The sequence below is a fragment of the Stenella coeruleoalba genome, assembly GCF_951394435.1.
Source record: "Stenella coeruleoalba genome assembly, chromosome: 10".
In the NCBI taxonomy this organism is placed as follows: domain Eukaryota; kingdom Metazoa; phylum Chordata; class Mammalia; order Artiodactyla; family Delphinidae; genus Stenella; species Stenella coeruleoalba.
In genome coordinates, this window is record NC_137156.1 from 79,058,313 (window position 1) to 79,086,163 (window position 27,851).

General features: G+C 39.5%; 1 protein-coding gene across 1 annotated transcript in view; it reads left to right on the forward strand.

Moving 5' to 3' along the window:
• Positions 1 to 3,022: 3,022 nt before the first annotated feature.
• Positions 3,023 to 27,851, forward strand: part of LOC307192971 (uncharacterized protein C3orf49) — a gene marked incomplete at its 5' end in the record, with an annotated part of 31,050 nt that continues 6,221 nt past the window's right edge. The window contains 9 exon segments of the mRNA XM_079934346.1: positions 3,023 to 3,147; positions 6,795 to 6,972; positions 6,974 to 7,118; positions 10,235 to 10,359; positions 12,656 to 12,913; positions 13,364 to 13,528; positions 16,366 to 16,444; positions 21,365 to 21,650; positions 23,064 to 23,227. Of these exon segments, the coding sequence (XP_079790472.1) occupies positions 3,023 to 3,147; positions 6,795 to 6,972; positions 6,974 to 7,118; positions 10,235 to 10,359; positions 12,656 to 12,913; positions 13,364 to 13,528; positions 16,366 to 16,444; positions 21,365 to 21,453 (1,164 nt within the window). The 3' untranslated portion in view covers positions 21,454 to 21,650; positions 23,064 to 23,227.

Here is a 27,851-nt window from a genome sequence, read left to right on the forward strand (position 1 = left end):
GCCATATCCCGTGAAGGACGGTGGAAAAGAAAAGTAGCCATATGGGGGACTCTTGAATCAGTGCACTTCTCTCTAGCTCCATTACCCACTATTTAGTTAAACCACTCCAATCTCAGACTTGAGCTACTGGAACAAAGTGACTTCCCAGTCTAGTATCTCCCTCTGTCTTCTCACCACACCCCACACCCAGTTCATTTCAGCATGCTACCTCCTAGATATTTCCAGATTCGCTAAACGTCTATCTCACTCCACGCCTAACCACCAGCATCTCCATCCTTGGCCGATTACCTCTTCAGCCACCATACTTCTTCCTCTCCAATGCATTTTCCAAGCGGCACACAGCAATCTTTTTTAAAACACAAACATTAACGTTGCCTTCCTTTGTCACCTGTGTTCTCACTACCTTGGTCTCCTTCCTGTCCTCAAACATGACCTAGTTCCCACCTACCTCAGAACTTTTGCTCTGGTAATTTTCCATCTGTGGAATACTTTTCTTTGGAGCACAGATCTGACCATAGTTTGTGTCCTTTTTCAATGCAGCATGTCTTACCTCAAATGTCACTTCTTGGAGAGGCTTTTTTGATCACTCTGGCAGAAGCATTCACTTTCTGTCACTTTCTACAGTGTTCGCCTAGTTTTTTCCTGGCATTCCTTATCAGTGTCTGAAACGTTGTATCAATTCATTAATAAGTTTGGTATCTGTGTCCTCCACTAGAGTGTCAGTCCTGGACAGGGATTCCAGTTGCTTTGTCCAGCGCTGGATCCTCACTGCCCGGAACAAATATGTACTGACTAGCTCCTGTAACCAAGCAGGACCCCATGAGGCTTTCCCAGAATAGAACCCCACCTGCCTTTTGTCTGTAGAAAAACTTTAGTCAAAGGATAAATTTAATCAGAGAAGTGAGAAAATGGGGAAAGAAAGGAACACAGTCAAGCAAGACAAAATAATAATACTTTGGCCATTAAACAAAGTCAAGGACCTTTAGTTCTTCCCCAGGGTCTATAGATAATATTCAGAGCCATGTCCTTTGAGCTGTTCTGCAGATACTGAAACCCACCCCCCCCCAGGTGGAAGAAGTTAATTGTATGCTGCCCACAAGCACGTTGACCCCAGAGCTCTCACCGCAACTAGAGAAAGCCCGTGCACAGCAACGAAGACCCAAAAACAAACAAATAAATTTATTTTTAGAAATTTAAAAAATAAAAAAGCTGTTTATCCTCATATCCTTCTCCTTAGCCCTTCCTATTTCGTTGTCTCTCTTCTATATAGCAGATTTTTCTCACCAATTGTATGAAGAAATTGTGATGTATATTTTCATGTAATTTGATTTTTGGAATTCTATCACCTTATGTGGTGAGTTCTTCCAAAATGTAATTTTTTTCCAATTAAAAAAATTCAAAAAAAAATTCATAGAGACAAATGTTATTAGGAGTTCTTGTTTAGTGGGCATAGAGTTTCAGTTTTGCAAGATAAAAAAAGTTCTGGAGACAGTGGTGGTGATGGTTGCACAACAGTGTGAACATACTTCCTGCCACTGAGCTGTACACTTCAAAATGGTAAATTTTATATGACGTCTATTTTACCACAATTTAAATTTTTTTTATTTTCTATTTTTAAAATTTTAATGATTGAAAAACCCTAATAGGGATTTCCCTGGCAGTTCAGTGGTTAAGTCTAGGAGCTTCCACAGGGATTCCAGTTGTCTTGCTCAACACTGGATCCTCACTGCCCAGAATAAATATGTATTGACTAGCTCCTGCAGGGGGCATGGGTTTGATCCCTGGTCGAGGAATTAAGATCCTGCATGCCGCGCTGCACGGCCAAAACAAAACAAAACAAAAACTCTAATTACTTTCCATTATTCTGAAGAGCCAGACCAAAATCTTTCAATTGTTCTGTAGGATCCAGCAGGTTTGGCCCTGCCTATCTCTCCAGCTCCTCAGATACATCCATCCATCTCTTCGCTGCAGCCACCCTGACTATCTTGTAAATTTTCAAAGACATCAGACTCCTACCACCTCAGGGCTTTGGTACGTGCTGATTCATCTGCCTGGAGCAGACAGATCCTCGCAAGTAACTCTTTTATCTTGTTGAGCTCTCTGGCCCAATGATCTTATCAGGCAGAACTACTGCATTAAAATCTGCGTTTTAATAAGATCCCCAGGTAATTTCCGTGCACACGAAAGTCTGAGAAGCCAGCTGCAGATGACTGATGAGCGCAAACACAGCAAACAGAGTAATCCTTGTATCTCCCAACACTTTTCTAGAGTTTTCCTTCTTACCTTCTAGTTAAGTTCAGAGTGAAAAACTCAAAGCACCAGAGAAGGATGGGAATAAATCCTAGTGTCTGCTGCCACCTTGTGGTGGGAAGTTCAAAGCCAGCCAGAATTTGCTCTTCTCCGGGAAATAACCTAGCAAATGTTAAAGGGAGCGGTGGACTCAACTTTCTCAGCCACATGTGTTGAGAGATCACTACAAAATACGAGATATAATAAAATCGCCCTTGGAAGTGAACTGTGAGAAGGCCAAATAAAAACCTGACGGAGAGAGCATTCATCAGCTCTACTTGAAAAATCTAACAAAAGCTGGGATCATTGGAATTCCTATTGGTTCTGGTTCTGCCCTCTTAGGAATTCAAACATGCACACCTGACTGTGATAATCAATTGGTGTGTGATTATTTTATTACCAACCCAAATGGCAGTGGTTAGACAATCAGGTCACCTGTTTTGCCTCTGCCTTGCCCAGAAGTTCACAACAGAAAAGGGAATTTCCCACCGCTCTGTCAAATGCATCGCTGGTGACCTCTGTGAAGTGGTAAACAGGGCCGGTCCAACAAATGATGTCTCTAACACCTTAAAGGGAATAAGGAAGCAATTCCAAAAATTTCCTACGTACTTTACCCCAAACAGCCCAGAAGTTAAAAGCGCCTCAGTCACTCACTGCATGATTTTGTTTTGAAGTTTGTGAGCTCAAGAGCTAAAGAAATCCAAAACAGCTACCACAGGTGCAGTTGATAGCAATGGACCATCCCCACCTGTATACACCAGAGCCCTTTAAGGTTGCTTACGGAAGAGTTGGCCGGTACCGAAGATCTCAGCAACCCAGAAAGAGAAATGGCTCATTCAAAAGGAAAGGGATTGAAAGGTAGGAAACTGGGACTCATCTTCTCTCTTGAGTGAGATTCTTTGGATTTTGCATTGACCAGTATTCACCGTGATGATTAGAAAAGGTAGCATCTCTTTTTAAGCGTTGCATTCAGAAATGAAGGCTCTGTATGGATTAGAGGAGGAGACAGCATTTATACACTGGATCAGAGAACCTAGTACCACAACGGAAGCTTCATTTTGTGATTAGAAAAGTCTTCATTGTAATGGGGAAAACCTTTCCTTTCTACCTGAATTTGAGTTTTAATGTTGCATATTATACTAAAATAAGCAGACCGTAAGTTAATATGTCAGTCTCACAATTTTAGACAGCAAATACTATTATTTTGAAAATTCAATAGTGCATTTTTCAAGATGAGTCCATGAGCAATGCTCTTTCTGTTCCCTCTTCCAGCAGTTTTGGCTGCTGAAATACATGCTAATTGTATTTCACCCATGTGCACGCTCTTTAATGTAACCTAAAAACTGTCTTATACCTAATTTTTCTTGCCAATGGCAAAACCATGAAGACAAGCATGAAATACTCCAAAAATAATACATTTTAATTTGGAAAGTCGGTGAGATGAATTATTTTCCAATTTTGAGGGCAGGGTGTCTTCTTTCTTACCAGGTTCATGAGCAGTAGCTTAGATAGATAGAAATGAGGTGTTTTCATGAGACCTGAAGCCTCAGAGATCAGACTTCTGAACTTCCACAGGCAAAATGAAATTTTGCAGAGATTTCCACTTTCAGTAAGAAACAGGGGTTAAAAGGAGAGGCAATACAACCAAATAAATTCACAACCAACCAAGATACTTAAAAGCTTAGGAAAGAAAGGATTCTTTTCATAACAGCAATGGCAGCAGTTCTATCCTAGGCTCTGGAGCAAAATTACATCTGTTAATTATGTTGTAAATAGACCGGGAATAAGGGTGGAGGGATGGGAATGGGAGAGGCGTTCTAGAGATTCAGAAACTGCTTAGGGCAGGGCTTTTTATTTGAGGGGTTGCATGGACGGCCTTGGGGGTTCCTGAACCTCCTGAATTGTATTTCCATGTGTATGTGTATTTACGGTAGTAGAAACAGATGGCTTTATTAAAATATTCTCAGAAGGGTCCATGGGAAATTAGTCTTGGCCCGTAAATGACCTTTGGGCAAATTAGAATATGGCACCCCTTCCTCAGGACACTTGACTGCCCTCTGCTGGAAAGTTATTGTATTATATGCTCAACTATAATGAATGTGAATAATACCACCTTGTGAGTGTGTGTGTGTGTATGTATGTACAACTAACATAACTCTACGTCCTTGGTCCCACAAAGGAGGCTGCTAGCCTATGAGGGCTCCCTTCTTTTGACCTCTTAGCTTGCACTCCCTTCTTGCCTTTTAAATTTTTTCCACACAGATCTGTTCCACATGGTAATAAAAGCTATCATTTATTGAATGTATTATCAGGTTCCAAGCACATAAATTGTTTTCTTTTATTTGTACATTCTTGAGAACAACATACCTATTTTCAAATGAGAAAACTGAAGCTTATAGATGTTAAATAACATGACCAAGATCACACAGTTAGGAAGTATGGTGCTGGTTTGAACCAAACCATTTAACTCCAGTGCTTGGGCTGAACTATTTAGTGGGCTGAACTACTTCTCCTGCATAATGACAGAGAAGCTGAATGATTTAGGTTCAATTGAGAATAGTGTTTTTCTGGAGGTTGGTATTTTGCTACTGGTGGGACTTGACATAGTTTAAGTAGTATATAAAAAATGTTTTTAATAGTTACGAATTTATTTATATCCTCATTAGAAATATGTATTACATGTATTATAAATATAATGTAACATAATATAATATAAAACCTGGGATTTCACCCAGAGAACTGAAGATTTATGCTCACACAAAAACTTGTACACACGTTTATAGTAGCTTTATTCATAACGGCCCCAAATTGGAAACTACCCAAATGTCTTCCAATGAGTGAATGGTTAGACAGAGTTTGGTACGTCCACATCATGGAATGTTACTCAGCAATAAAGAGGAATAGAATATTGATAAACACAACAACCTGGATGAATCTCTGGAGAATTACACTGAATAAAAAAAGTAAACCCCAAAAGATTTTACAGTTGACTCTTGAACAAAGCAGGGGTTAGGGATGCCAGCCATCTGCACAGTCAAAAATCCATGTATAACCTAGAGTCAGCCCTCCATATCTGCAGTTGCTTGGTGTCTAAGGTTCCACATCCACAGACTCAACTGACCTTGGATCATGTAGTACTTACGATTGAAAAAAATTTGCATCTAGGTAGAACTGCACAGTTCAGACCCATGTTGTTCCAGGGTCGACCATATGCTGTATGATTCCATTTATAGTACCTTCTTGAAAGGACATAGATTATACACATGGAGGACAGCTTAGTGATTGCCAGGGTTTAAGGAAAAGGTAGGGGTGAGTGGGAAGTGGGTGTGGCTATAAAACAAAGGATCCTGGTGGTGATAGAAATGTTCGGTATCTTGACAGTATCAGTGTCAATATCCTGGTTGTGCCAATGTATTTTAGTTTTGCAGGAGTTTGCCATTGGGGGAAACTGAATAAAAAGTACACAGAGAATCTCCCTGTATTATTTATTACAAATGCATGTGAAACTACAATTATCTCAAAATAAAAAGGTTAATTTTTTTAAATGTCTGGGATTTTATGGATATTGTTGCTTTGGAGGAAACTAACAAAAAATGGTTAATGGAGGAAGAATATTAGGTAAATCCAGGGTATCATGGAATGGGTGATATTTACCTAGCACAGAGGATAACAACACAGACTTTGGGGTCAGATTGTCTGGGCATAAGTTATTTAATCTTATTTAATCTTATTTAACCTTTCCAACTTTTAATTTCCTCATTTGTGAAATGGAGAGGACAGTAGGAGGATTAAATTGTGTAATACATATGAAAGAACTTAGATGAGTGTTTAACACATAGAAGTCTATTAAGAAGTGTTACCTATTTACTAAAATATGCAAAAATTACTAAAATATGCAAAAATTACTAAAATATGCAAAAATGATGAAGATGCTATATGACTATTTGGAATTTTGGAAATAATGCATTTAGAATTATTCTCTCTAAATGAGTATTCTATGTAAATGCAGTGTTTATGGGACCTTGGAGACTATATTCTTCATTGACTACCCTATCAGACTCTTTCATCTCTCATCACTGTAGCCTGGGAAGCACTAAATCCAGCAAAAACTATCTCAAACCGTTACTGAAATAAGATCTCCAATTTGCCAATATGAGGTAATATAATTTAACAACCACAAACCAAGATTAAAATCTGCATTCTATGCTTGGTCAATTAAGTTAATCTCTCTATGTCTCAGTTTACTCACTAGTAAAATGAAGATAATCATATAACCTACCTGCTATGAGGATTAAATGAGATAGTGTCCAGAATGCACTTCTAGAGTTTGGCAACAAAACGCCAAGTAGTTACTTTGGCTTTATTCTTCTGTGATTTGGGTCTTCAAATTTATTTTTTGCAACTGTATAATTTTTTCACATTTGCAGTGGATTTTAATGATTTAAATGATACCTTTTTTATAACTTTTCAATTTCCTTGATGCAAATTATTTTTCTTTTGTTCAGATGGCATAGAGCTGTGTCTACCAACTTAGTAAAACAAAATGTGTTGGTCCCCAAAGAGGAATCATCCAATGAGAGTGACATGGAATTTCATGAAAGCCAGCAAAATCAGAAAAGAGATTTGGTCAAGAAAGTGAAGACTTTTGGGGGGAGGATGCTGTCACACAAGTACAGAAGCAAGGCCAGCAAGTGTCAGCAGAGAGGGCTCCACTAACCCTAAGGAAACCCTCCTTTCAAATACGCAGAGCCTTCTTCCTAGAATTGTCAAGGAGCTTCCATCGCCCAAGTTGTTTACCAAACCAAGAATGAGAAAGCTCTCACAGAATGGTAATCAAAGGCAACATATGGTTAAGCGTCAAGGCCAAGAGGAAAAATGAAATTAGGATGGCTTTTCTTGCTACCCCAAGTATGGCATCTCCTGGGAGCCATATTCTGAAATGCAGAAGCTCAGGCCCCACCCAGGTCTACTGAGTCAGAATCTGCAGTTTAGAAAGACCCCCAGGTGACTGATATGTACATGCATTTTGAAAAGCTCTGAATTAGATCACCTTTGAGGTCCCTCCCAGTCCAATTAATCAGTCGTTCTCATCAGTCTAAAGCTACTTTTCATTTAAATACAGATGCACACATAGGCATATGTATGTGTATATGCATATACACATACACATATATCAGAAAATCAAACCAAAGTGGGATTTTGTTTTGTTTTGTTTCTGGAGAAAGGAGTGAGGCAGACTTTCAAATGGCTACTTCTAACAGAAGAGGGTGTGGTGAGAATTCTGTTTTTAAAATCTATGATTGGTAAGTCAGAAAGGAAGTTTTATTTTGTTGTATCTGCTTCCCATGTACCTTGTGAAGAATCAGCATTTGAACGGTTAACTTTGTCTTTTTTGCAACGTGGTGATGCTGTTTTGGGGGGGCCCTCGTGAGTGATGACTAATGATACTACTACTATTTGCATTCTCCTCTGTAACTTTTTAAAATTAATAGACCTTATTTTTTAGAGCAGTTTTAGGTTTACTGGAAAATTGGGCAGAAAATACAGAAAGTTAGTTCCCATATACCTCTCTCTCCTTACCCTACCCCCGTAGTTTCCTCTGTTATTAACATCTTGCCTTAGCATGGTACATCTGTTACAGTTGATGAGCCAATATTAATATATTATTATTAAGTAGAGTCCATAGTTTACATTAGGGTTCACTCTTTGCCCTGCACACTTCTATGGCTTTGAAAAACCTACCATGTAATGTGTCTCTCATTATAATATACAGAAGAGCTTCACTGCCATGAATATCCTTTGTAGGTTTCTAATACCCTTTATAGCACAGCATCCAGAAACATATAAAGTCCTTATGTATATGTAGGAAATTCAAACATACCTTCAAATTTCACATGGTTATAAGGCTGCAAGCCTAGTGGATACTTTTTCCAGAAAAAAAAAAAAAACCCAAAAAACAAAAATGATGGCTTCCAGCTGACTGATTGCCCTTTCAAACAAACTCTCTCTTCCGGAAAAAGCAGTCACCATTACAAGGATCCAAGCATCTAGCAATTACCTGGTATGGATTGACCTGCCTGTTTCTGTTAAAAATAGCAAAGAGGACATGCTTATATACTGATGGGGCTGGAGTTGGAGAGTCCAGCAGAAAACAGGGGACCAAAATCTTCCCCTCATCCCATGCATTGGCTTATTTTCATCTTAGTTGGAATAACAAATCTCTGCACTAAGATCTTCCCAAGAAACTTGCCCATCCTTTAGGCTTCCACTCAAACATTCTGACCCTCAGCTGTGACCAAAAGACAGTTGCTCATCCCTGTTGACCCTCATTACACTTTTTAAACAAAACTTTAGTAAGTAATTATTATATGCCAGCCACACTATTAGGGATAGAGTAGCAGATAGAACACACATGGTCCCTACCCTCCTGGAGTTACAGCACAGAGGGACATTCCAGCATTATGCAGATAATTACCTCTGATGCAAAGTAGCAGCAGAAGGCACTATGGGTAGACATCACGGATGCTAATCTAGGGGAGGGGGCTCAGGAAAGGCCTCTCTGTGGAAGGATCAACTCAGATGAGATCTGAGGGACAACTACAGTTAGATAAGGAAAGAGTGGTGAGAACAGTTTCCCAGGAAGAGGGGAGAACACTTTCAGGTTCCAACATCAAGAGAGCACTGGGTGTAATTAAGAAATTAAAGTAATCCAGCCAGGGAGAGGCTGGTGAATAAGGTGGTAAGGGTGTCTGTAAGCCATGTTAAGAAATTTTAACTTTTCCTAAGGGTGATAAGAAACCATCAAATATTTTCGAGCTGGTGATTTATATAATCTGATTGGCATTTTTTAAAGGTAGCTGAGGCTGCAGGGTAGAGACTGGATCGAAGGAGAGCAAGAAGAGATACAGAAGGAACAATAAACAGGCTCTTACGTTCGTTCAGGCAACGGATGGTAATATCTTGGACGAGTCGTGGCAGTGGGGATGGTGAGATCAAGGGAGAAATATTCATAGGTAGAAGTTGCAAGATTTGGGGGTGAGCTGGACAGTGGCAGGGGAGAAGGAAGGGTCCCTGGGTTGAGCATCTGCTTTGAAGGTGGAGCCACCAGTCACTGAGATGAGGAACCCCGGCTGCTAGATATGGTTATCAATGGACCTAAAGCAGCTGAGTTGATTTCAGGTGCTGCGCACAGCTTGAAGACGCTGAAACAGAACAAGCTGCAAAACCCTTTTTCCAAATGACCCTGTCGATCCCTTTGACTACAACAAGGAAAAAGCCTCATTTCCTGCCCTTTTCTGTTTTAGTAAAAAAGAGAGTAACCTCAAGTTTAGTGCCTTCTCCAGGCAATAACATGGTTTTGGTTTTACCATACGAGTCTCAGTGCCTATATTTATGATATTGGTTTTTGATTTATGATAGCGTTTTAAGTTTTCTTTATAAGTACGTTTATTGTGTTAAGAATTGATAGAGAAAAATATTAAGGGCTCTAGGGTTCACGGGGCTCCTGGAATGTGGGAAAAACTATTAAGACGGTATGTGAATGGCTGAGCTTTGTGCCACTTTGCTGCAGAGTAGATTTACTTGGCTTTTGTCAACAGCAAATACTCAAGGGATTGTCTTACACATTAGAGGGTTACTTTTCCGAATTCCACAAGAGTTACAGGGAAAGGCAACAGAGGTCAAAACTGAAGTCTCAAAGACAGGTAACCACCTTGTTAAGATGGGTCGGTGACCACTGAGGTCATGACCACAAGAAAAGGCAAATGTTCAGGAGAAAGTGTAAACTTCAGCAAAACAAATCCATTTTTAATTTTTAACCCCAAAGAAAAAAGCCGCCGAGACAGCGTGTGATGCTGGCTTTTCAGGAGACTTTCAAATAGGGAGCATGTGTCTATTACTGTGATCCTTCAAGATTGTCTGTTTTTTTCTTCCCCTTCCCTCCAAGCAACTATACAACTTGATGTTGTAGAAGCAGAGACAGAGGAGATAACCCAAGGAAATACACTCCTCCGAGCCAGGAGAACCACCAAGCGGTTATCTGTGACATCCCTTCCCTCAGGACTGCAGAAGGTAAAATGCTAAAACAAACTCGCCTCTAAAGACTTATCAGTAAGTCAGTGTTTAGGGATGTTGTAAAAACCAAGTTCTCTGCCACTGCAAGTCCCTCATATTAAAGCTGCTACTTGTGTGTCTCCACTCCCAGAATTTAGGGCACAGAATGTAGACTTTCCAGTTCTGATTCCTCTAGTTCTGAGCTCAAACTGTCCAGCTTCTGCTACAATCTGGGCAACAGTGGCGTTTACAGCTTTTTATTGACTTTGTCAGCTGTTCAGATATCAAGACTCATTAGTATATTAGCACCTGGCCTATCATGCATACACGTGGAGAGGAATTCTCTAGATCAACCCAATAGAATTTCTGCGAGGATGCAAGTGTACATTTGTCCAAAATAGTAGCCATTAGCACGTGTGGCCTTTTCAGACTTTGGAATGTGGCCAGTGCAACTGAGGAGCTGAATTTTAAAGTTTATGTCATTGTAATTGAAACTAGAATACAAATAGCCATATGTACAGTACAGACAGTACAGCACTAGGTGACCCAGGACTCTCCAACCCAAAGCTTGTACTTACCTGTACTTATCAAGCTTTAGCCTAAATTGCCCAGACTATCTTTTTAATAGAACCCTGAAATACTATCATTACTTTAGATATAATAAGCATTGACTTAAAGCTGACTGTGTTCCAGGCCCTGTTCTCAGTGCTTTAAAAATACCAACTCAGTTAATCCTTAACGACAGCCCTATAAGGTAGAGAGCAATAGGTTACTACAGTAAGTAGGATATTATTTTAGGGGTGGCAACAAGAGGTTAAGTAATTGGCCCAGATAATTGGAAGAGCCAGGCTTCAAACAGCAGAAGACCTGGCTCTGGAGCGCTTAGTCCTAATTACTATGCTAGGTACTAATTGTACTGTCCAATATGGTAGCCAATAGCCACGTGTGACTATTTACATTAATTAAAATTAAATCCATTCTCTTTGCTGCAGTAGCTACCTTTCAAGTGCTCAGTAAACATATATGGCCAGTGTCTGTTGTACTGGACAGCACAGATAAGAACATTTCCATTTTTGTGGGAAGTTCTGTCGAACAGTGCTGCTCTAGAGCGTCACTGCCAGAGTGCACCAATATTAGTTTTGAATCTTACCTCTTTTGTGCTAAGTTTGCACTTATCGTACTCCTGTTATGTGCTGGGCAGTTTGGGGAGGCTATAAAGGTGATCCAAGGTCATGGTCCTGTTTGTGTGGAACTTATAGTTTGATAGAGGAGATGGACATTAAACTATGGTACTGTTAGCTCTCAGAATGTTCTCAAAAGTATATTTGAATTAATAGCCCACATTTCAAAATTAGAAAAATCCAAACAGAAATCTGGATTTTCAACTTCCTTTTGGAAAACAGGAGGAGTTGGCAACACTGGGCCCACAATTCCTGGGGCAACTGCAGCAGGCGCAGAGGCCTGCCCCCTTTGCAGGAGGGCGTGTTCTCTCCAGTTCACACCAGCCCCAAGTGAGCCTGTTTTGCAAACCCTGCCTGACCCTTCAAGGCATTTGACTTTTTAATAGTGGTATTCAACAAACACAGAAATAACTTAAGTAATTACCAAGTGCTTAATAGAAAAAAAAAAAGCCCCCCAAACACTTGGTTTTACGAGAGAGGAAAAAGAGGGGTCATACTCTGGACGGACTGGGGAAGATTCTGCCAGTGACACTTGAGCCTGGGCGAGCTGGCAGGGCAGAGCGGAGGTTCCGCAGACTCATTTGTAAACTCAGGCAAAGGGCAAGACCCAGATGTGGTCCCACATCCTACTTTGTGTAGCCCTCACAATAGTCCTGATGCTAATTACTAAGCACAAGGGGAAGGAAGAGTGAACCCAATAAGACTAAAAAGGGCATATTAGCCAGGAGCCATGACCTAGGAATGATTTCCAATAGCACAGGTACTTGTAACCAGCAAGCCAGGGACCAGGGGAAGAGTATCAGGCATGCAGCGAAAAGAACCCAGAGCTTTCTTTTTATGTTTGGAGACATGCCTGTCATGAAAATAAGGAAACCTGCAGAAACGAGACCAAATTAACAACTGGATCCAGTGATAATGAGCTTTCTGGGGCACTGGTCTACAACAGCCCTACACTCTGTGCTCAGCGGCTGCAGAAGCAATTTCTTCTTCTTCCCCTTACAAATGACCTGCTTTTTTCCTGACACTGTATTTTCTCTTAGAACCAGACAATCTCATTTCTCTGCACCCTATAGATCTCTTCAAAGCGAGCTCTGGGCACAAAGGAGATACCTGGGGGGTGGAGAATAATATGAATACGACCTCCAACTCGACGTTGTTATGTGGCGAATGTCCAGTTTATAAGAGAATGTCCCAAAGGTGAGAATGTTCATTTAAGCACCGTCACAGATATCATGTTAGCACTTCTTAATCTGATGTATTTTTGCATTTTTATGATAGTTCCGTATTCCTCAAAAAAGAGACCACGCTTTCCAGCATTCAAAAAAAAGAAACATAGCACGGAAAACATCCTCCGAAAATCAGATTTGACAGTAGGAAAGCTTCAAATGCAGGTAGTGGACAAAGGCTTTTACTTTGGTGTTTCAAAAGCATCAGAGGGCCAGGCTTAACTGAATGCACAGCCCTGCTTGACAGCGCGGATGTGGGATGAAACTAATGATTAGCATGAAGGAACGTTAGTGGGGGGCATTCAAGAGTGGCTACAGGATTGCTGAGGGCACCGAGGATGGTGCTGTGTGCCTAATAAATATTAAGTGAATTCAGTTAAAATGAAGGCACACACATGGGCTTCTTTTGAGAAGAAATGAGATCCTCTTTACCACTGGGTGGTAAATGCATGTTTTCAAGCTCTGTTTGCTATGACTTGAATTAGATTAATACTTTGGGACTTGTAAACGTCCAACAATTCCTGAACTTATCTCTCAGGAAAAATCAGGCCACCTTTGGGTGTGGACAAGGCTTTCTAACACATGGTTTCATTTCTCTGTATCTGGCTGTCATAGGGGGATGACCTCATAGAAGCAGTGACAGATAAATCCATGAAGCTATTGGCCCAAAGACACGCTGAGCTTCAACAGTGTGAATTTCTAGGGGATGAAATCCTTCAGTCTTCCAAGCAGTTCCAGAGGATATCCAAGAGAACCATGAGGAAGTATAAAGTGAAAAACGTGTGTTTCCCTTGTACCTGGTGCTGCTTCTGATTTTGTTTCTGACAGCGCAAAAGTTATGTTCATAGGGGTTCTTATCTTTTGGTACATAATCCTGAATAAGTTTCTCTTAATCAGTGGTGGCAGCGGGGTGGGGGGAGGGTTAAGGGGGGTGGGGTGGGTGGTAAAAATATTCTGCCCAGCAGTCCTTAAAAAAAGATCCTTTGGGAAAAATTCATTTTTAATTCTGAGTCAATATAAGCAAATTTTTGCTTCATAATTCTTACTAATAATGGAAAATAGAAATATTTATCAGGGCATAGCAATTCTGCAAAGAAATTTCTCCCATGAAATTTGCCAGATGAAATTAGAGGAAGCACTTAAAAGTATTTTGACACTTTCACTGTGTCTACTATTGAGCTAACTTTAAACTTTCGTTTTTAAAGATACGAGTTTGTATCAAAATTACAAAAATGTAGCATTATTAAGGTATGATTCATGCAAAATGCCATGTTTCTGCACTAAAATAAATGGATAAGTATAGACCCTAACAAGTATTAGCCATGTAATTCAATACTTAAGACAATTGTAAGTGATTCAGACCTGGCTTAATTTTTTAAAAAGATCATGAAATCCTTTTTGCACGACTCTTGAAAATGACTCCTACAGAACAAAACGATAGAGAGAAAACATTTCAACAAAACATTTAACAACCACATTGCTCAAGTATTAAGGACAGAGATCTAGAAAGTTTTGCATATTGATTTACTTTGCATCTTGTAATTACCTCTGATATCAGTGATTCTTAATATCATGGAACCTCTCCCACAATAAGCATACACCACAAACATTTTGTACATAATTTCACAAGTTCACAGCCCTCCTGAGAGCCTATTCATGGACCTCATTTTCAAAAGTGGTAACGATTTCCAGAAATCAACTAATTTTCTCAGGTACATCCTAGAAATGCCACCTTCTCACTATCTTCCACTTATTTTGTGAGCAAATCAATGTTACCAGTTAAAAATTACCTAGAATACCAATGAGCACTAACATATCTGGCTTGAAAATATTTCATTAAACATTTTTGCATGTTGCTTCCTATCTTTTAAGTATAAGAAAGGCATTTCAGGGCTTCCCTGGTGGCGCGGTGGTTGAGAGTCCGCCTGATGATGCAGGGGACACGGGTTCGTGCCCCAGTCCAGGAAGATCCCACATGCCGCGGAGCGGCTGGGCCTGTGAGCCATGGCCGCTGGGCCTGCGCATCTGGAGCCTGTGCTCCGCAACGGGAGAGGCCACAACAGTGAGAGGCCCACGTACCGCAAAAAAAAAAAAAAAAAAAAAAAAAAAAGGCATTTCAATTAAAACAAATATGTAATGAAGTCATCTCCCTTTGTGTGAAGAAATGTGAATGAACTGTGAATTGAAATTTAACAGCAACGTAGTTCACTACCAAAACTTTATATGTCTCAAGAGCACAACCAATTTTGAACACACTAAGATCATGTTGCTACTTCAATATTCTTGGGAATGGTGAGTGATTAGCTGGTCTATGGTTTAGGATCAGTTTCCATGCTTGTTTCTTGAGCTTCTTCTACCTCTGAGAGCTTTTCATCATCTGCAATTGAGAAAGAAACATAAAACTTTAATCAAATTTGCTTAAATTATATGTTTAATGAATACATGAAAACACTTTCATCCTTTATTAGCGAATATATTTAAACCAAAAATGGCAAAATGGCAGCCTATGACTGTAATTGACCCACACAAGTGGGTTTGGTTTTAAAAGTCTTGTTTTGGTTGTTGTTATTAGTTGAATCAAAATGCAAATTTTATGTGATAGACTTCAGCTAAAAAAAAAACAATCTAGGTCTTAGGCTTTTTTGCAAACAATCAGAAGATCAGGTTACATAAAACTTGGCTTTAGTCAATACAAAGAGCAAGTCCCCAGGTCCCCAAAGCACCTAGTTCATTGAGAATGCAAATGTGTTTATGCATTGATTATTTCATTCACTTATTGCCTGCCTGGGTCCTGAATTGTTACTTTATAGCAATATACTACAGTAAACCAAGAACAATTCCAAGTCTATCATGCTTAAATTTCTCTTAATTTACAAACCACTAGACAGGTATTCAAATCGTACATATTCAGGCTTTTCTGCATATAATCAGAAAGATGAACAACATGAGTACCTTCTAATGTCATCCAGCTACACTCCTGTTCTGAAACTGAAGGTGCACTCTCTATTTTAGAAGACATGCCTCTGATCACTTAAAAATCTTCATAGACATTGATTTTCTGACTCTTGTTACTTACTTTCCAGTGTTTGCTGAAGTTCGTGGATGGTACTAAGAAGAACGTGAAACTGTTTCCTTCTCAATTCTAGCTGTGTTAATAAGAAAAAAAATTAATACACATTGATCTATAAACCTATACAGAACACAAAGGCTAACATATATCACATGCAAATACCTTATCTTCAACACTTTCTTTAATATGTGAAAGATGCTCTAATTCTTTTCCCAGAGCCTCTAGTTCCCTGAAAAAAATAAAATAGTGTTATATTTTGCTAATTGGGGGAAGAGAATTCATAATTAATATCTAACTTTTTAGTTAGTAAATAGTATTTATTTAAAAAATAAAAGATAAGGAGTTATAATACTCCATTATGATGAGACTTTTAAAACTAAGGGTGATTTCTTCTAAATATGCACTAATTTTCATTAAAATTAAATTTTAGTTAACTTTTAAAGTATAGAAAAACTTGATAATAGGATATCAAACCCCAAGAGTTGGTAACTTTTAACATTTTGTCATAATTATTTCAAGTCTTTTTTTTTTTTTCGGTAAATTGCAGGTTAACTTGAAATACCCTTTGAACTTTACCCCCAGTCCTCTGAACCAGGCCTTTTTCTCCTCCTCTACTCCCCATTCAGGTAATCACTATATCATTCTAATCCTTTTTTATACATATATTTGTATCTCTAAATAACATACAGTATAAGTATATAATACTTGGGGGGCCCTAACTTTTATAAATGGTTATTATTCTGTATGTATTTCCGAAACTTAGGAATAATTTAAAATTCATTGTATATGTCTTCTGTTTTTCTTTCACTAATTGTTTTTGAGATCTGTGTTTAAAAAGTGTTTATCTAGTTAATTCTTTTTATTGAAGATCGGGCTCCTCCTTTTGATGATGTACTCCCACAAAAATGGAATGCATAGACTAGTATGTAAACATTTATGGATAAAGATTAGTTCCTTTCAGAGTAAAACTCTGAACTTACTTTAATGTCTCATGCCTGTCTGGATGACGCTGGATCACTTTTGCCAATGCATCATATTCTGAAAGATATAAAAATGTTTACTAAAATAAGGTTTTTTGAACCTTGTTATCAAACCAAAATGTCTAACATCACAGAGCTCTCCTAATCACTTTCTTAGTACATAAAGAAGTGGAAACACTGAAGGATGGACAGAGTATCGTCAGTTTCTCTTGATTCAATTATAATTTCAAGGATACATGACTTCAGAAGTATTCCAAACAAGGATTTTACCTCCACTGTTTTTCCATTTACCTATGCCTGGGAAGAATACAAGAGGCTAGCATAAACGTAAGTGAACTTAAGTCATTGATCATCAAGTGAACTGATTCTGAAGAGGATCTTATTCCCTATTTGCCCATCAAATAGAAGATCAGCAAGGTGTATATATCTATGTATCTATCTCCTACCATTAATTTCAGATCTTAGACAACAGAAAATTATACTTCTCACTCATTTCAAAGGTAAAGATCTCATAAACTTAGAAATGATTTATAGTTCAGGAACTTTGTTTCTGCTCCACTGAGAACTCCAAGATAAGTCATGTATCTCCTGTTAAGTTTTCCTATGAAATGATATGTGGCACATTTATTTAAAAGTCTCTTTAATCAATAAAAATACTGTAAATTGACATTAATTCTTAAGTAAGTTGGTATATCCTACTCTAAATTGGCCACTGCAACCTGACCACATGCATTTTAGACTGAATTCAAAAAACACCTTTTAAAAATAAGGAATTAGGAGCTTCCCTGGTGGCACAGTGGTTGAGAGTCCGCCTGCCGATGCAGGGGACATGGGTTCGTGCCCCGGTCCGGGAAGATCCCACATGCCGCGGAGCGGTTGGGCCCGTGAGCCATGGCCGCTGAGCCTGCGCGTCCGGGGCCTGTGCTCCGCAACGGGAGAGGCCACAACAGTGAGAGGCCCGTATACCGCAAAAATAAATAAATAAAAATAAGGAATTAGGAATTAAATATCATCTTAATTGGCTCATTAAAAAGTAAAATTCAAGAGTCATGTACCACAGGGCTTCCCTGGTGGCGCAGTGGTTGAAAATCTGCCTGCCAATGCAGGGGACATGGGTTCGAGCCCTGGTCTGGGAAGATCCCATGTGCCGTGGAGCAACTGGGCCCATGAGCCACAGCTGCTGAGCCTGCGCATCTGGAAGCCTGTGTTCTGCAGCAGGAGAGGCCACAATAGTGAGAGGCCCACGCACCGCAATGAAGAGTGGCCCCCGCTTGCCGCAACTAGAGAAAGCCCTCGCACAGAAATGAAGACCCAACACAGCCAAAAAAAAAAGAGTCATGTACCACAATGTTCATTGCAGCTCTATTTACAGTAGCCAGGATATGGAAGCAACCTAAGTGTCCATCGACAGATGAATGGATAAAGAAGATGTGGCACATATGGAATATTACTCAGCCATAAAAAGAAATAAAATTGAGTTATTTCTAGTGAGGTGGATGGCCCTAGAGTAGCAGTGAGGTGTAGTGAGGTGGATGGCCCTAGAGTGTGTCATACAGAGTGAAGTAAGAAAGAGAAAAACAAATACCGTATGCTAGCACATATATATGGAATCTAAAAAAAAAAGGTTCTGAAAAACCTAGGGTCAGGACAGGAATAAAGAGGCAGACGTAGAGAATGGATTCAAGGACACGGGGAGGGGGAAGGGTAAGCTGGGACGAAGTGAGAGACTGGCATGGACATATATACACTACCAAATATAAAATACATAGCTAGTGGGAAACAGCCACATAGCACAGGGAGATCAGCTCGCTGCTTTGTGACTACCTAGAGGGGTGGGATAGGGAGGGCGGGAGGCAGATGCAAGTTGGAGGAGATATGGGGATATATGTATATGTATAGCTGATTCACTGGGTTATAAAGCAGAAACTAACACACCATTATAAAGCAATTATACTCCAATAAAGATGTTAAAGAAAAAACAAACTTAAAAAATGCAAAAAAAAAGTAAAATTCATTGTTTTGGCAATCAGTGTATTAATTCGATGTAAGTGTGATATAAGTGTGATTTTTTTTTTTTTTTTTTTTTTTTTTTTTTGCGGTACACGAGCCTCTCACTGTTGTGGCCTCTCCCTTTGCGGAACACAGGCTCCGGACGCGCAGGCTCAGCGGCCATGGCTCATGGGCCCAGCCGCTCCGCGGCATGTGGGATCTTCCCAGACCCGGACACGAACCCGTGTCCTCTGCATTGGCAGGCGGACTCTCAACCACTGCGCCACCAGGGAAGTCCATAAGTGTGATTTTTAATAAAAAATTTTTTGGATTACAGTATAAAAAAAAGAAAAAAACCCACAAAAGAACCCTAAGTCATAAAACCCCCACAACTCCAAAATAACCATTAACATTTTCTATATCCTTCTAGTTTTCTTTTTTGCGGTACGCGGGCCTCTCAACTGTTGTGGCTTCTCCCGTTGCGGAGCACAGGCTCCAGACGCGCAGGCTCAGAGGCCATGGCCCACGGGCCTAGCCGCTCCGCGGCATGTGGGATCTTCCTGGACCAGGGCACAAACCGTGTCCCCTGCATCGGCTGGCGGACTCTCAACCACTGCGCCACGAGGGAAGCCTGATATCCTTCTAGTTTTGCATTTATATGTCACAATTGTGACTACACATTATATTTTTTATCTTTCTTTCAATTTACATTATAGGAGGAACAATGCCCCTGCCATTAAAATTATTTTGAAATAGTTGTTATAGACTAAAATAAGACAGACGCTAAATAAAAACAAGAGATCAGAACAAAGCTAAGCTTTATCCTCTTATTAGAAATTTAGGCAGCTTGTAAATGTTTGCTTGCATTGTGCTTAATAGTGGCACAGTGGTTACGAATCCGCCTGCCAATGTAGAAGACACGGGTTCGAGCCCTGGTCCGGGAAGATCCCACATGCCGTGGTGCACCACAACCCCCGTGTGCCTAGAGCCCGTGCTCCGCAACAAGAGAAGCCACCGCAAGGAGAAGCCCAGGCGCAGCAGCAAAGACCCAATGCAGCAATAAATAAATTTATATATAAAAAAAAATTCACGGGCTTAAATTCTTTTCTGTTTTTTGAAAGTAGTTCCATTAAACAAACAAAATAACCACAAACAAAACCCTAAATAAATTACCTTTGCTCATTAACCGTAACACTATTTAAGCAAAGGGATCTGAGTACAGTAAAAAAAATAAAAGAAATACTTGTTTAATCAATACAGTCCAACAACAACAAAAATTTTTTTCAGCATTACCTTCCTTCTCTGCTATTTTAAAGAATAATATAGTTTTAAAGAATTAAGTTTGACTCGTAATTCTTTTTTATAATTCAGGTTGATTCTAGCTGAAGGTTTTCCCTCACAATGTTAAAAACTGCATGAAAATACTAGTCAGTAAGAAAGTATTTGCACACTAAATCCCACAAAACCCTTACCTTGGCGATTTTTTCGTATTCGTTTTGCTTGAAGAATTTGCTTTTTGCACTCAGCAATTTTTTCATGTGCTCCAGCAATGCTACATTCTATATAAAAGGTTATTTTTTTTAAAGATAGTTATAACAACATGTATAATCTCCACCCATTTTTAATTTTAAAATATGTTTTTAAATTAAGTTTCATTGCTAATAAAATAGATGCTGGCATTTAAAAAAATAGCTGTAACTCAAAGTATTACATATCATTTTAGAAAACATTCTTTCAATTAATGTTGTTATTGTTATTATTTTACCACTAACCAAAGAAAAATGTTAGCAGATATTATTTCCCTTAGACCATAAAAATTACAATTACAGATAGAAACAATTAATCTTCCTTACCTATTTCTTTGTAAATTTTTTCGTAATTTTCCATTTCTCTGAGATTCATATCATATACCAGCAAAGTTTTGCCCATTGAAAATTCACATTGGGACAGTGTGCTCAGCATACGTTGGTACTGGCTGTATCTAACAAAAAAAAGAGAGAAAAAGAGAAAAGATTTTTGTGGACTTCCAGTTGAAGTATTATAATGCAGGCATAGATTTGCCAAGTAAATTATACCAAGTTCTGAGAGAATAATTTTCTTTATTTAAAAAAAAATTAGAATATCTGTCCCTTATGTTTTCTTTTTCCAAATGTGGTTTAGTTGAATATATAAACTGTATCAGTTACAAATGCAAAGACGGGACTGTAGATCTTAGCAATATAAGCTTAATTCAAACAACTATTTGTTGAATTTTGTTTAAAATCCTTTTTAAAATGTTTTAAGATGGTTTTTATCTTCACAATTCTGTTCTCATAATTTTTTCACTCTATACAATTATTTATGTGAAAAGCTAGTTCAAATGATGAAAAAAATTTAAGTTAAAAAATTATCAAAAATATAAAACCTTGCAGCAACTTTTATTAGTATGTTAAAAAAAGAAAATTTCATTTAGATATTTTCTTACTAAACACTCATCTGCTTTTAAAAGTGACCAAAGTAATGAGTCTGAATTTCACCTTCATTTCTTACCACTATGCCTTCTGCACTTTTTTTTTTTTTTTTTTTTTTTTTTTTCAGTACGCGGGCCTCTCACGGTTGTGGCCTCTCCCGCTGCGGAGCACAGGCTCCGGATGCACAGGCTCAGCAGCCATGGCTCACGGGCCTAGCCTCTCCACGGCATGTGGGATCTTCCCGGACTGGGGCACGAACCCGTGTCCCCTGCATCGGCAGGCGGACTCTCAGCCACTGTGCCACCAGGGAAGCCCGTTCTGCACATTTTAATAAAACATAAAGCAGACCTCTGAAGAGAAGGCCAGAAAAGTCTACTCTGGATTAACAGAGTTGACTCCATTGGACATTTAAGGTGAGTGAAAATCTGAAATATTAACAGGACTGTATATATGGTCTAAAAAAAAATCACACCAGGACATTAGTATAGAAACAACAGCAAAATGAAATACCCCTCTTCCTGGGATCCAGAGTTGCACCATTTAATGAAACTTTTCACTAGCAGATTAATTCTCCGATCATCTCCAGCACCATCTCCATCAATTAGGAGACGCTTCCGTATGACTTCGTCTGGAGGAAAGAACAATGTGAATTAAAATGACTGTCTGGCTCTTGTTAACTTTCGGGGAAAATAACCAATACCATTACTTATTCATTAATCCAAAAGAAAATTATTGAAATGTAAATGTACTTAATGCCACTGTACATTTAAAATTGTTAAATTTTGTTAGGTTTTACTATCATATATATATATATATATATATATATATGGAAAGTTATTAAGTGTTCGTGTCAGGCACTGTTTTAGGGGCTAGGATTATAGCAGAAAAAAGCCTTGCCCTCACAGAACTGGCATTCTACTACCGGATTGTTGAGTAGAAATAATTTTCGGGTACTACCAGGGAAATAAACCAATAATTCTCGGAGAACTTTTTTTTGAAAATCCTGTTCAGACAGAAGGAAGTCTAAAGCATTCATGTCTCTGACTAGTGTGAGGTACTGGTAAAAGGAAAACAGAGAAAAGATTTAAAAGATGTAGTGGCAGAATAGGAAAAGAGAATGAGATGGGTCAGAGAAAAAGGAATAGGTTTTTTTTGTTTGTTTTTTTTGCGGTACGCGGGCCTCTCAGTGTTGGGGCCTCTCCCGTTGCGGAGCACAGGCTCTGGATGAGCAGGCTCAGCGGCCATGGCTCATGGGCCCAGCCGCTCCGCGGCACGTGGGATCATCCCGGACCTGGGCACGAACCCGTGTCCCCTGCATCGGCAGGAGGACTCTCAACCACTGCGCCACCAAGAAAGCCCTGTTTTTTTTTTTAAGTGTAATTTTAAAAATAAATTTATTTATTCATTTTTGGCTGCGTTGGGTCTTCTCGTTGCTGCCCAAGGGCTTTCTCTAGCTGTGGCGAGCGCGGGCTACTCTTGGTTGCGGCGCGCGAGCTTCTCATTGCGGTGGCTTCTCTTGCTGCAGAGCACAGGCTCTAGGCGTGCGGGCTTCAGTACTTATGGCACACGGGCTCAGTAGTTGTGGCTCACGGGCTATAGAGCGCAGGCTCAGTAGTTGTTGCGCACGGGCTTAGGTGCTCGGTGGCATGTGGGATCTTCCCGGTCCAGGGCTCTGAACCCATGTCCCCTGCATTGGCAGGCAGATTCTTAACCACTGCACCACCAGGGAAGTCCCCAAAAAAGTGTAATTTAGTTATTATATCTATAATGTTTCTTTCCCCATGAGGACTTTTTTTTTAATAAGTCTGTCTCACTTTTGTTCCAAGGAAAAGAAAAAAGAGAAAAAGGAATAGAAAAGCAGTGCAGATGATAATGATGAGTAACAGGTGGGGCCCCAAAGGGTCTGCCTGGCAGCCCTGACCTAGTGTTCTTCCTGGACAAGATAGTGCTGGATCATAACAAGAGAAACGCAAATTGAAACCACAATAAGGTATCACTTTAATCTATCATATTGGCAAAGATCAAAGACCTGATAATCAGTGATGGCAAAGGTGTTGAGAAATCGCACTTACGCACACTGATGGAATGCAAACTGGTACACTCTTTGCAGGGCAGCTGGCCAATAATACAATATTCAAAACGCACATACCTTTCTGACCCCATTATTCCAGTTCTAGGAATTCATCCTATAGATACATGTGCACCCATGCACAAAGATAAATGTAAAGGGACATTCTTAACAGTGCTGCTTGTGGTAGAAAGATTGCAAACCTAAACATTCACCAGTAAGAGACTGGGTAAATTATGAAACATTCATTAAATGTAATAATATGCAGCCAAAAGAATAGTGTGGATGTATATACTGATATCAAAAAAATCTCCTTAGATATGTTAAATAAAATGAAAACAAAACAGGTGCAGAGAAACAGTTTGCTGCCATTTGTGTAGAAAAGGAGGAGGCCATGTGTGTATATGTGCGCCCATCACATATATGTTTGTGTATTCAGAGAATATCTTTGGAAGAATCCACAAGAAACTGGTAACAGTGGCTGTTTCTGGTGAGAGGGATTACAGATATAGGATGAGAAGGGATTTAATTTTTATATGACTTTGTAGGATTTGTTTTCTTACCATGTGCGTGAATCTAAAAAAAATAATTTTTAAAGTGTGAATAATTCCTGGATAACCTGCAGGATGAATACAGAAAAATCTTTAAACAGTAGTTCCTGTGTGTAGGCAGAAGTATTTCTGAGCGCAGGTGCAACAGAGATAAACTTTGGAAGGCAGATGGCTCCAGTTTTAAAATCTATTCTGTGACATCAGATAAACATTTTTAGAATTAGGTATTGTTCTCAGAGTCACGGCTTTGACAGATGCCTCAAGCTACAGATTCATCAAGTGTTTTAATTTTACACTTTAAAATATAAACTAATGCTTTCCGTATTTAACCACCAACAATGTTATTTGAGGAGACTAAGGACAAAACACAGTCCCTGAAGAGATTAAAATGCAGAAAATGAAATTGATTTTCTAAAATCACAAATGTTTTAACTTTGTTAAAAGTAAACATTCAGTGGGTGAGCAATCCAGTGGTCAATTGAGGCTCTTTAGTTTCTTTTTGATCTCCTTATCTCTAATCTTCCAAGCCCCCAAGAAACCCCATCTTCCTCTCAGATACCCAGGCACCCTACTTTATTGAGGACCAGGGATTTCAAATGTAAATGAATTCAGGGAATAGGGAGTAAGGAAATTGAGGAGTAAGTACCTAAAAGGGTAAGCTATTACCAAAGCTGGCTCTTCAAGAGATTTGTAAAGTTTGGTGACTAACTAAAAATGTTTCAAATACATTTTGTGATCTTGTCAGCTGTATACTTAAGATCTGAGCACTTTTTATATATGTATGTAATATCCTAATTACAGAATTTTTTTTTTTTTTTTTTTTGCGATACGCGGGCCTCTCACTGTTGTGGCCTCTCCCGTTGCGGAGCACACGCGCAGGCTCAGCGGCCATGGCTCACGGGCCCAGCCGCTCCGCGGCATGTGGGATCTTCCCGGACCGGGGCACGAACCCGCGTCCCCTGCATTGGCAGGCAGATTCTCAACCACTGCGCCACCAGGGAAGCCCATAATTACAGAAAATTTTGAAAAATGTTTAAAGCATTGTACAGGCCAAATAAACTTGGGAAAAAGGTTTGTCAGGGCCCACCCTATGTCTTGCTCATTCTGTTTGCTCTCCAGCCTCTCACACTGTGTCTTTACATTTCTGATGCTCAATAAAGATTTTTAAATTGGATTTGTGGTGCCTGCCTGGGACCATCTGCCCTCCAAAGAGTTTGTCTCAATAAAACACTAACAAGGACTAGCAGCAACCATCTTATTTTCAGGTCCATAGCAGAGATTTCCCTTCTTGTACAAAAGACACAAATATTTGATCAATGAGCAGATGTGTCCGTAGGTACCGGACTAAGTTCTGAGGACATGAAGCAAAGACCTGAGCTCCTTCACTCTAGTTGGAGAAGTAACACCCATATGAATACACACACACACACACACACACAGAGGAAGCTGGGATTGTTAAATGAGTGACACACACAGCAGGAGATTAAGAGGAGAGCTTCCTTTAGCTTGGGGGGAACAGGGAAAGAGGATTTTGAGCTGCTCTTTTGATACTTGAAAACCATCAGTCAAAAAAGCCAAAAGGCATTTTAACAGTATCTATCGAAATTTCAAATAATATGGCCTCTTTGACCCAAAAATCCTAGATATACTTGCCTATATGCAATATGACATGTTCATCAACAGGGGGTTAGATAAATTTCGACATAAGAATATGATGGAATACTAAGAAGCGATAAAAAACAAAGAATGAGGAAACATCTGTGTACTGGGAGAGAGAGAGACCACTTAATACAACTTGTTAAAAGTGTAAGGTGAAGAATCATATTTATGGCATGCTTCTTTTCATATAAAAATGGGGGGAAATAAGAATATATATTCACGTGTTTATATTCACATAGATATCTTGGAATGCTATACAAGAAGCTAATAATAGGGGTTACCAAGGAATTGGGGCAGTATCAGTTGGGGAGCTGGAGGACAGGCTGGAAGATGGGGAAATATTTTTTTATATTATTTGATTTTTGAACCATATAGGTACTCAAAATCTGTTAGCTGTTGTTTGAAAAAGAAAGCAAGCTATAATTGTGGTGATGGTATCATAGGTGTTTGTATATGCCCAAACGCATCAAATTGTACACAATACGCGTAGTTCTTTGTGTATCAATTATACCTCAATAGAAGTGTTAGAAACAAAGAAAGCAAGCTAAAGTTGTTTCCCTACTCCCCATCCCCACCCCCAGCAGGCAGGGAGAAAGCTGTGAGCTAAGGCAGAGGTGTGGAATGCAAGGCTGGATCTGGCTGTGAGTACTCTAGGACAATAGGGAGGCTGGATGTGTGTGAAGACAGATATCATCATCGAGACCCAAGTTCATAAAGGCAGTTAGAGGTCAGATTATGGGAGTCCACACTAGTAAATGCCATCCTGGTAGACTTGGACCTTCCTGGAAGGCAACAAGTTGGAGTTGCTGAAGATTCATGGCTGGACTTTCTAGGAGGATCAAGTTGAGGGCAGAGTGTACAAAATGGAACGCAGCTGTGAAGCACCTAGGAGGCTACCAAAGCATAGGCAGTAGGAGCTAAAATGCCATGAATTAAAGCAGAGATTAGAATCGCAGGTCCCGGAAGGCAAATTACGAAAGGCAGGGGCCAGGGCCAACACTGGCCGACACAGCACAAGGAGAAGTGCAGTCTGATGAGTTCTGGTGAGGGGGGGGATTCGCTGTCCAGGCATTCACGGATCTTTCTCCTACGTCAGTCCTATCCCTCTTTTGTCTACAGAGCATTTCTTCACAGCCAGACCCTGGGCCAGAAGTCAAAACCTGGGTCCAACGTTCTGGTTAGTCCACAGTGTTTACTTTGTGTTTGTGACCAACTTTTAACTTCACCTCTAAAAATGGGAATAAAACTATCCACTTCATAGGACTGCTGTGAAACTTTATGGAAATAAAAGTGTACAGAGGAGCATGATGCCTGTTCATTGTAGGAAAGAAAAAAAGGAAAAAAAAGTTATTCTTATCTTCATGCTAAATTTAATTCACAATTTAATGTTAGAAAGTGAGTGTATGTTGGAGATACATCTATAGATACATCTATATACCCATGTAGATATATATTAGGCATACAAAGTTTTGTCCAGTTATGATTTCTCACAAATTTGCTTGTCTCAAGCTTTGTACTGTAAGGTCATGATATTTCTAGCTTAAACTGCATAGGCAGTTGCTGCCTAGGAAATTCTCTGGGGATGAGTATGATTGAAATAACATACATAAAGTACAGAGCACAGCTCCAACAGCAACAAAGTAAAACCAAAGGGTAAGTTGCCAGTTTGAAAACAGCCTCTGTTCTTTTTAAATTTAAAGATGGCCAGCTGCTGACAGTTCCCAGCGTGTATGATACCAGCATTGTTATTTTTAATGGTACCTCCTCAATTAGCTCTAGATTGAACACACCTAAACATGTTCTGTTTACTATATACATTGACTTCATAAATTGTTATCATGCTGAAACTCTCTGTAAGCCATCTGGATGCTAATATTAATCCTGGCGGGCCTTGGCCCACCTGTAAAAATGGTGAAGATGGCTTAGAAACTATTTCAGTGATGTTATCAACATCATTCCTCAGTTGTCCCAATTACTTTCTTAACTGACCACGAGGATCAAAACCATCTGGGAAAAGCCTTGAAACCAAAATACCTAACATCTGCTCTGAGAGTGGTGGTTTTCCACCTAATTTTAGGCTCGTAGGAAGATTTCCTACTGGATTCAGTTGTATGTGTGCCATAATTATATCTACAAAATGTCTGCCATTCAAAACTCATTTTCAAATCAGTTATGACACATGCATGGCAACAAGCAAATATTTACTCAAAAAACTGGGATGTATTTTAGACCCTCTCCTGTCTTATATGCCACTTTCTACCTAGAAGAAATATGTCAAGAAGTCCTTTCAAAGGGTTAGATTTTAATGCCCGATTTTCCATAAACAGGCTGGAAGA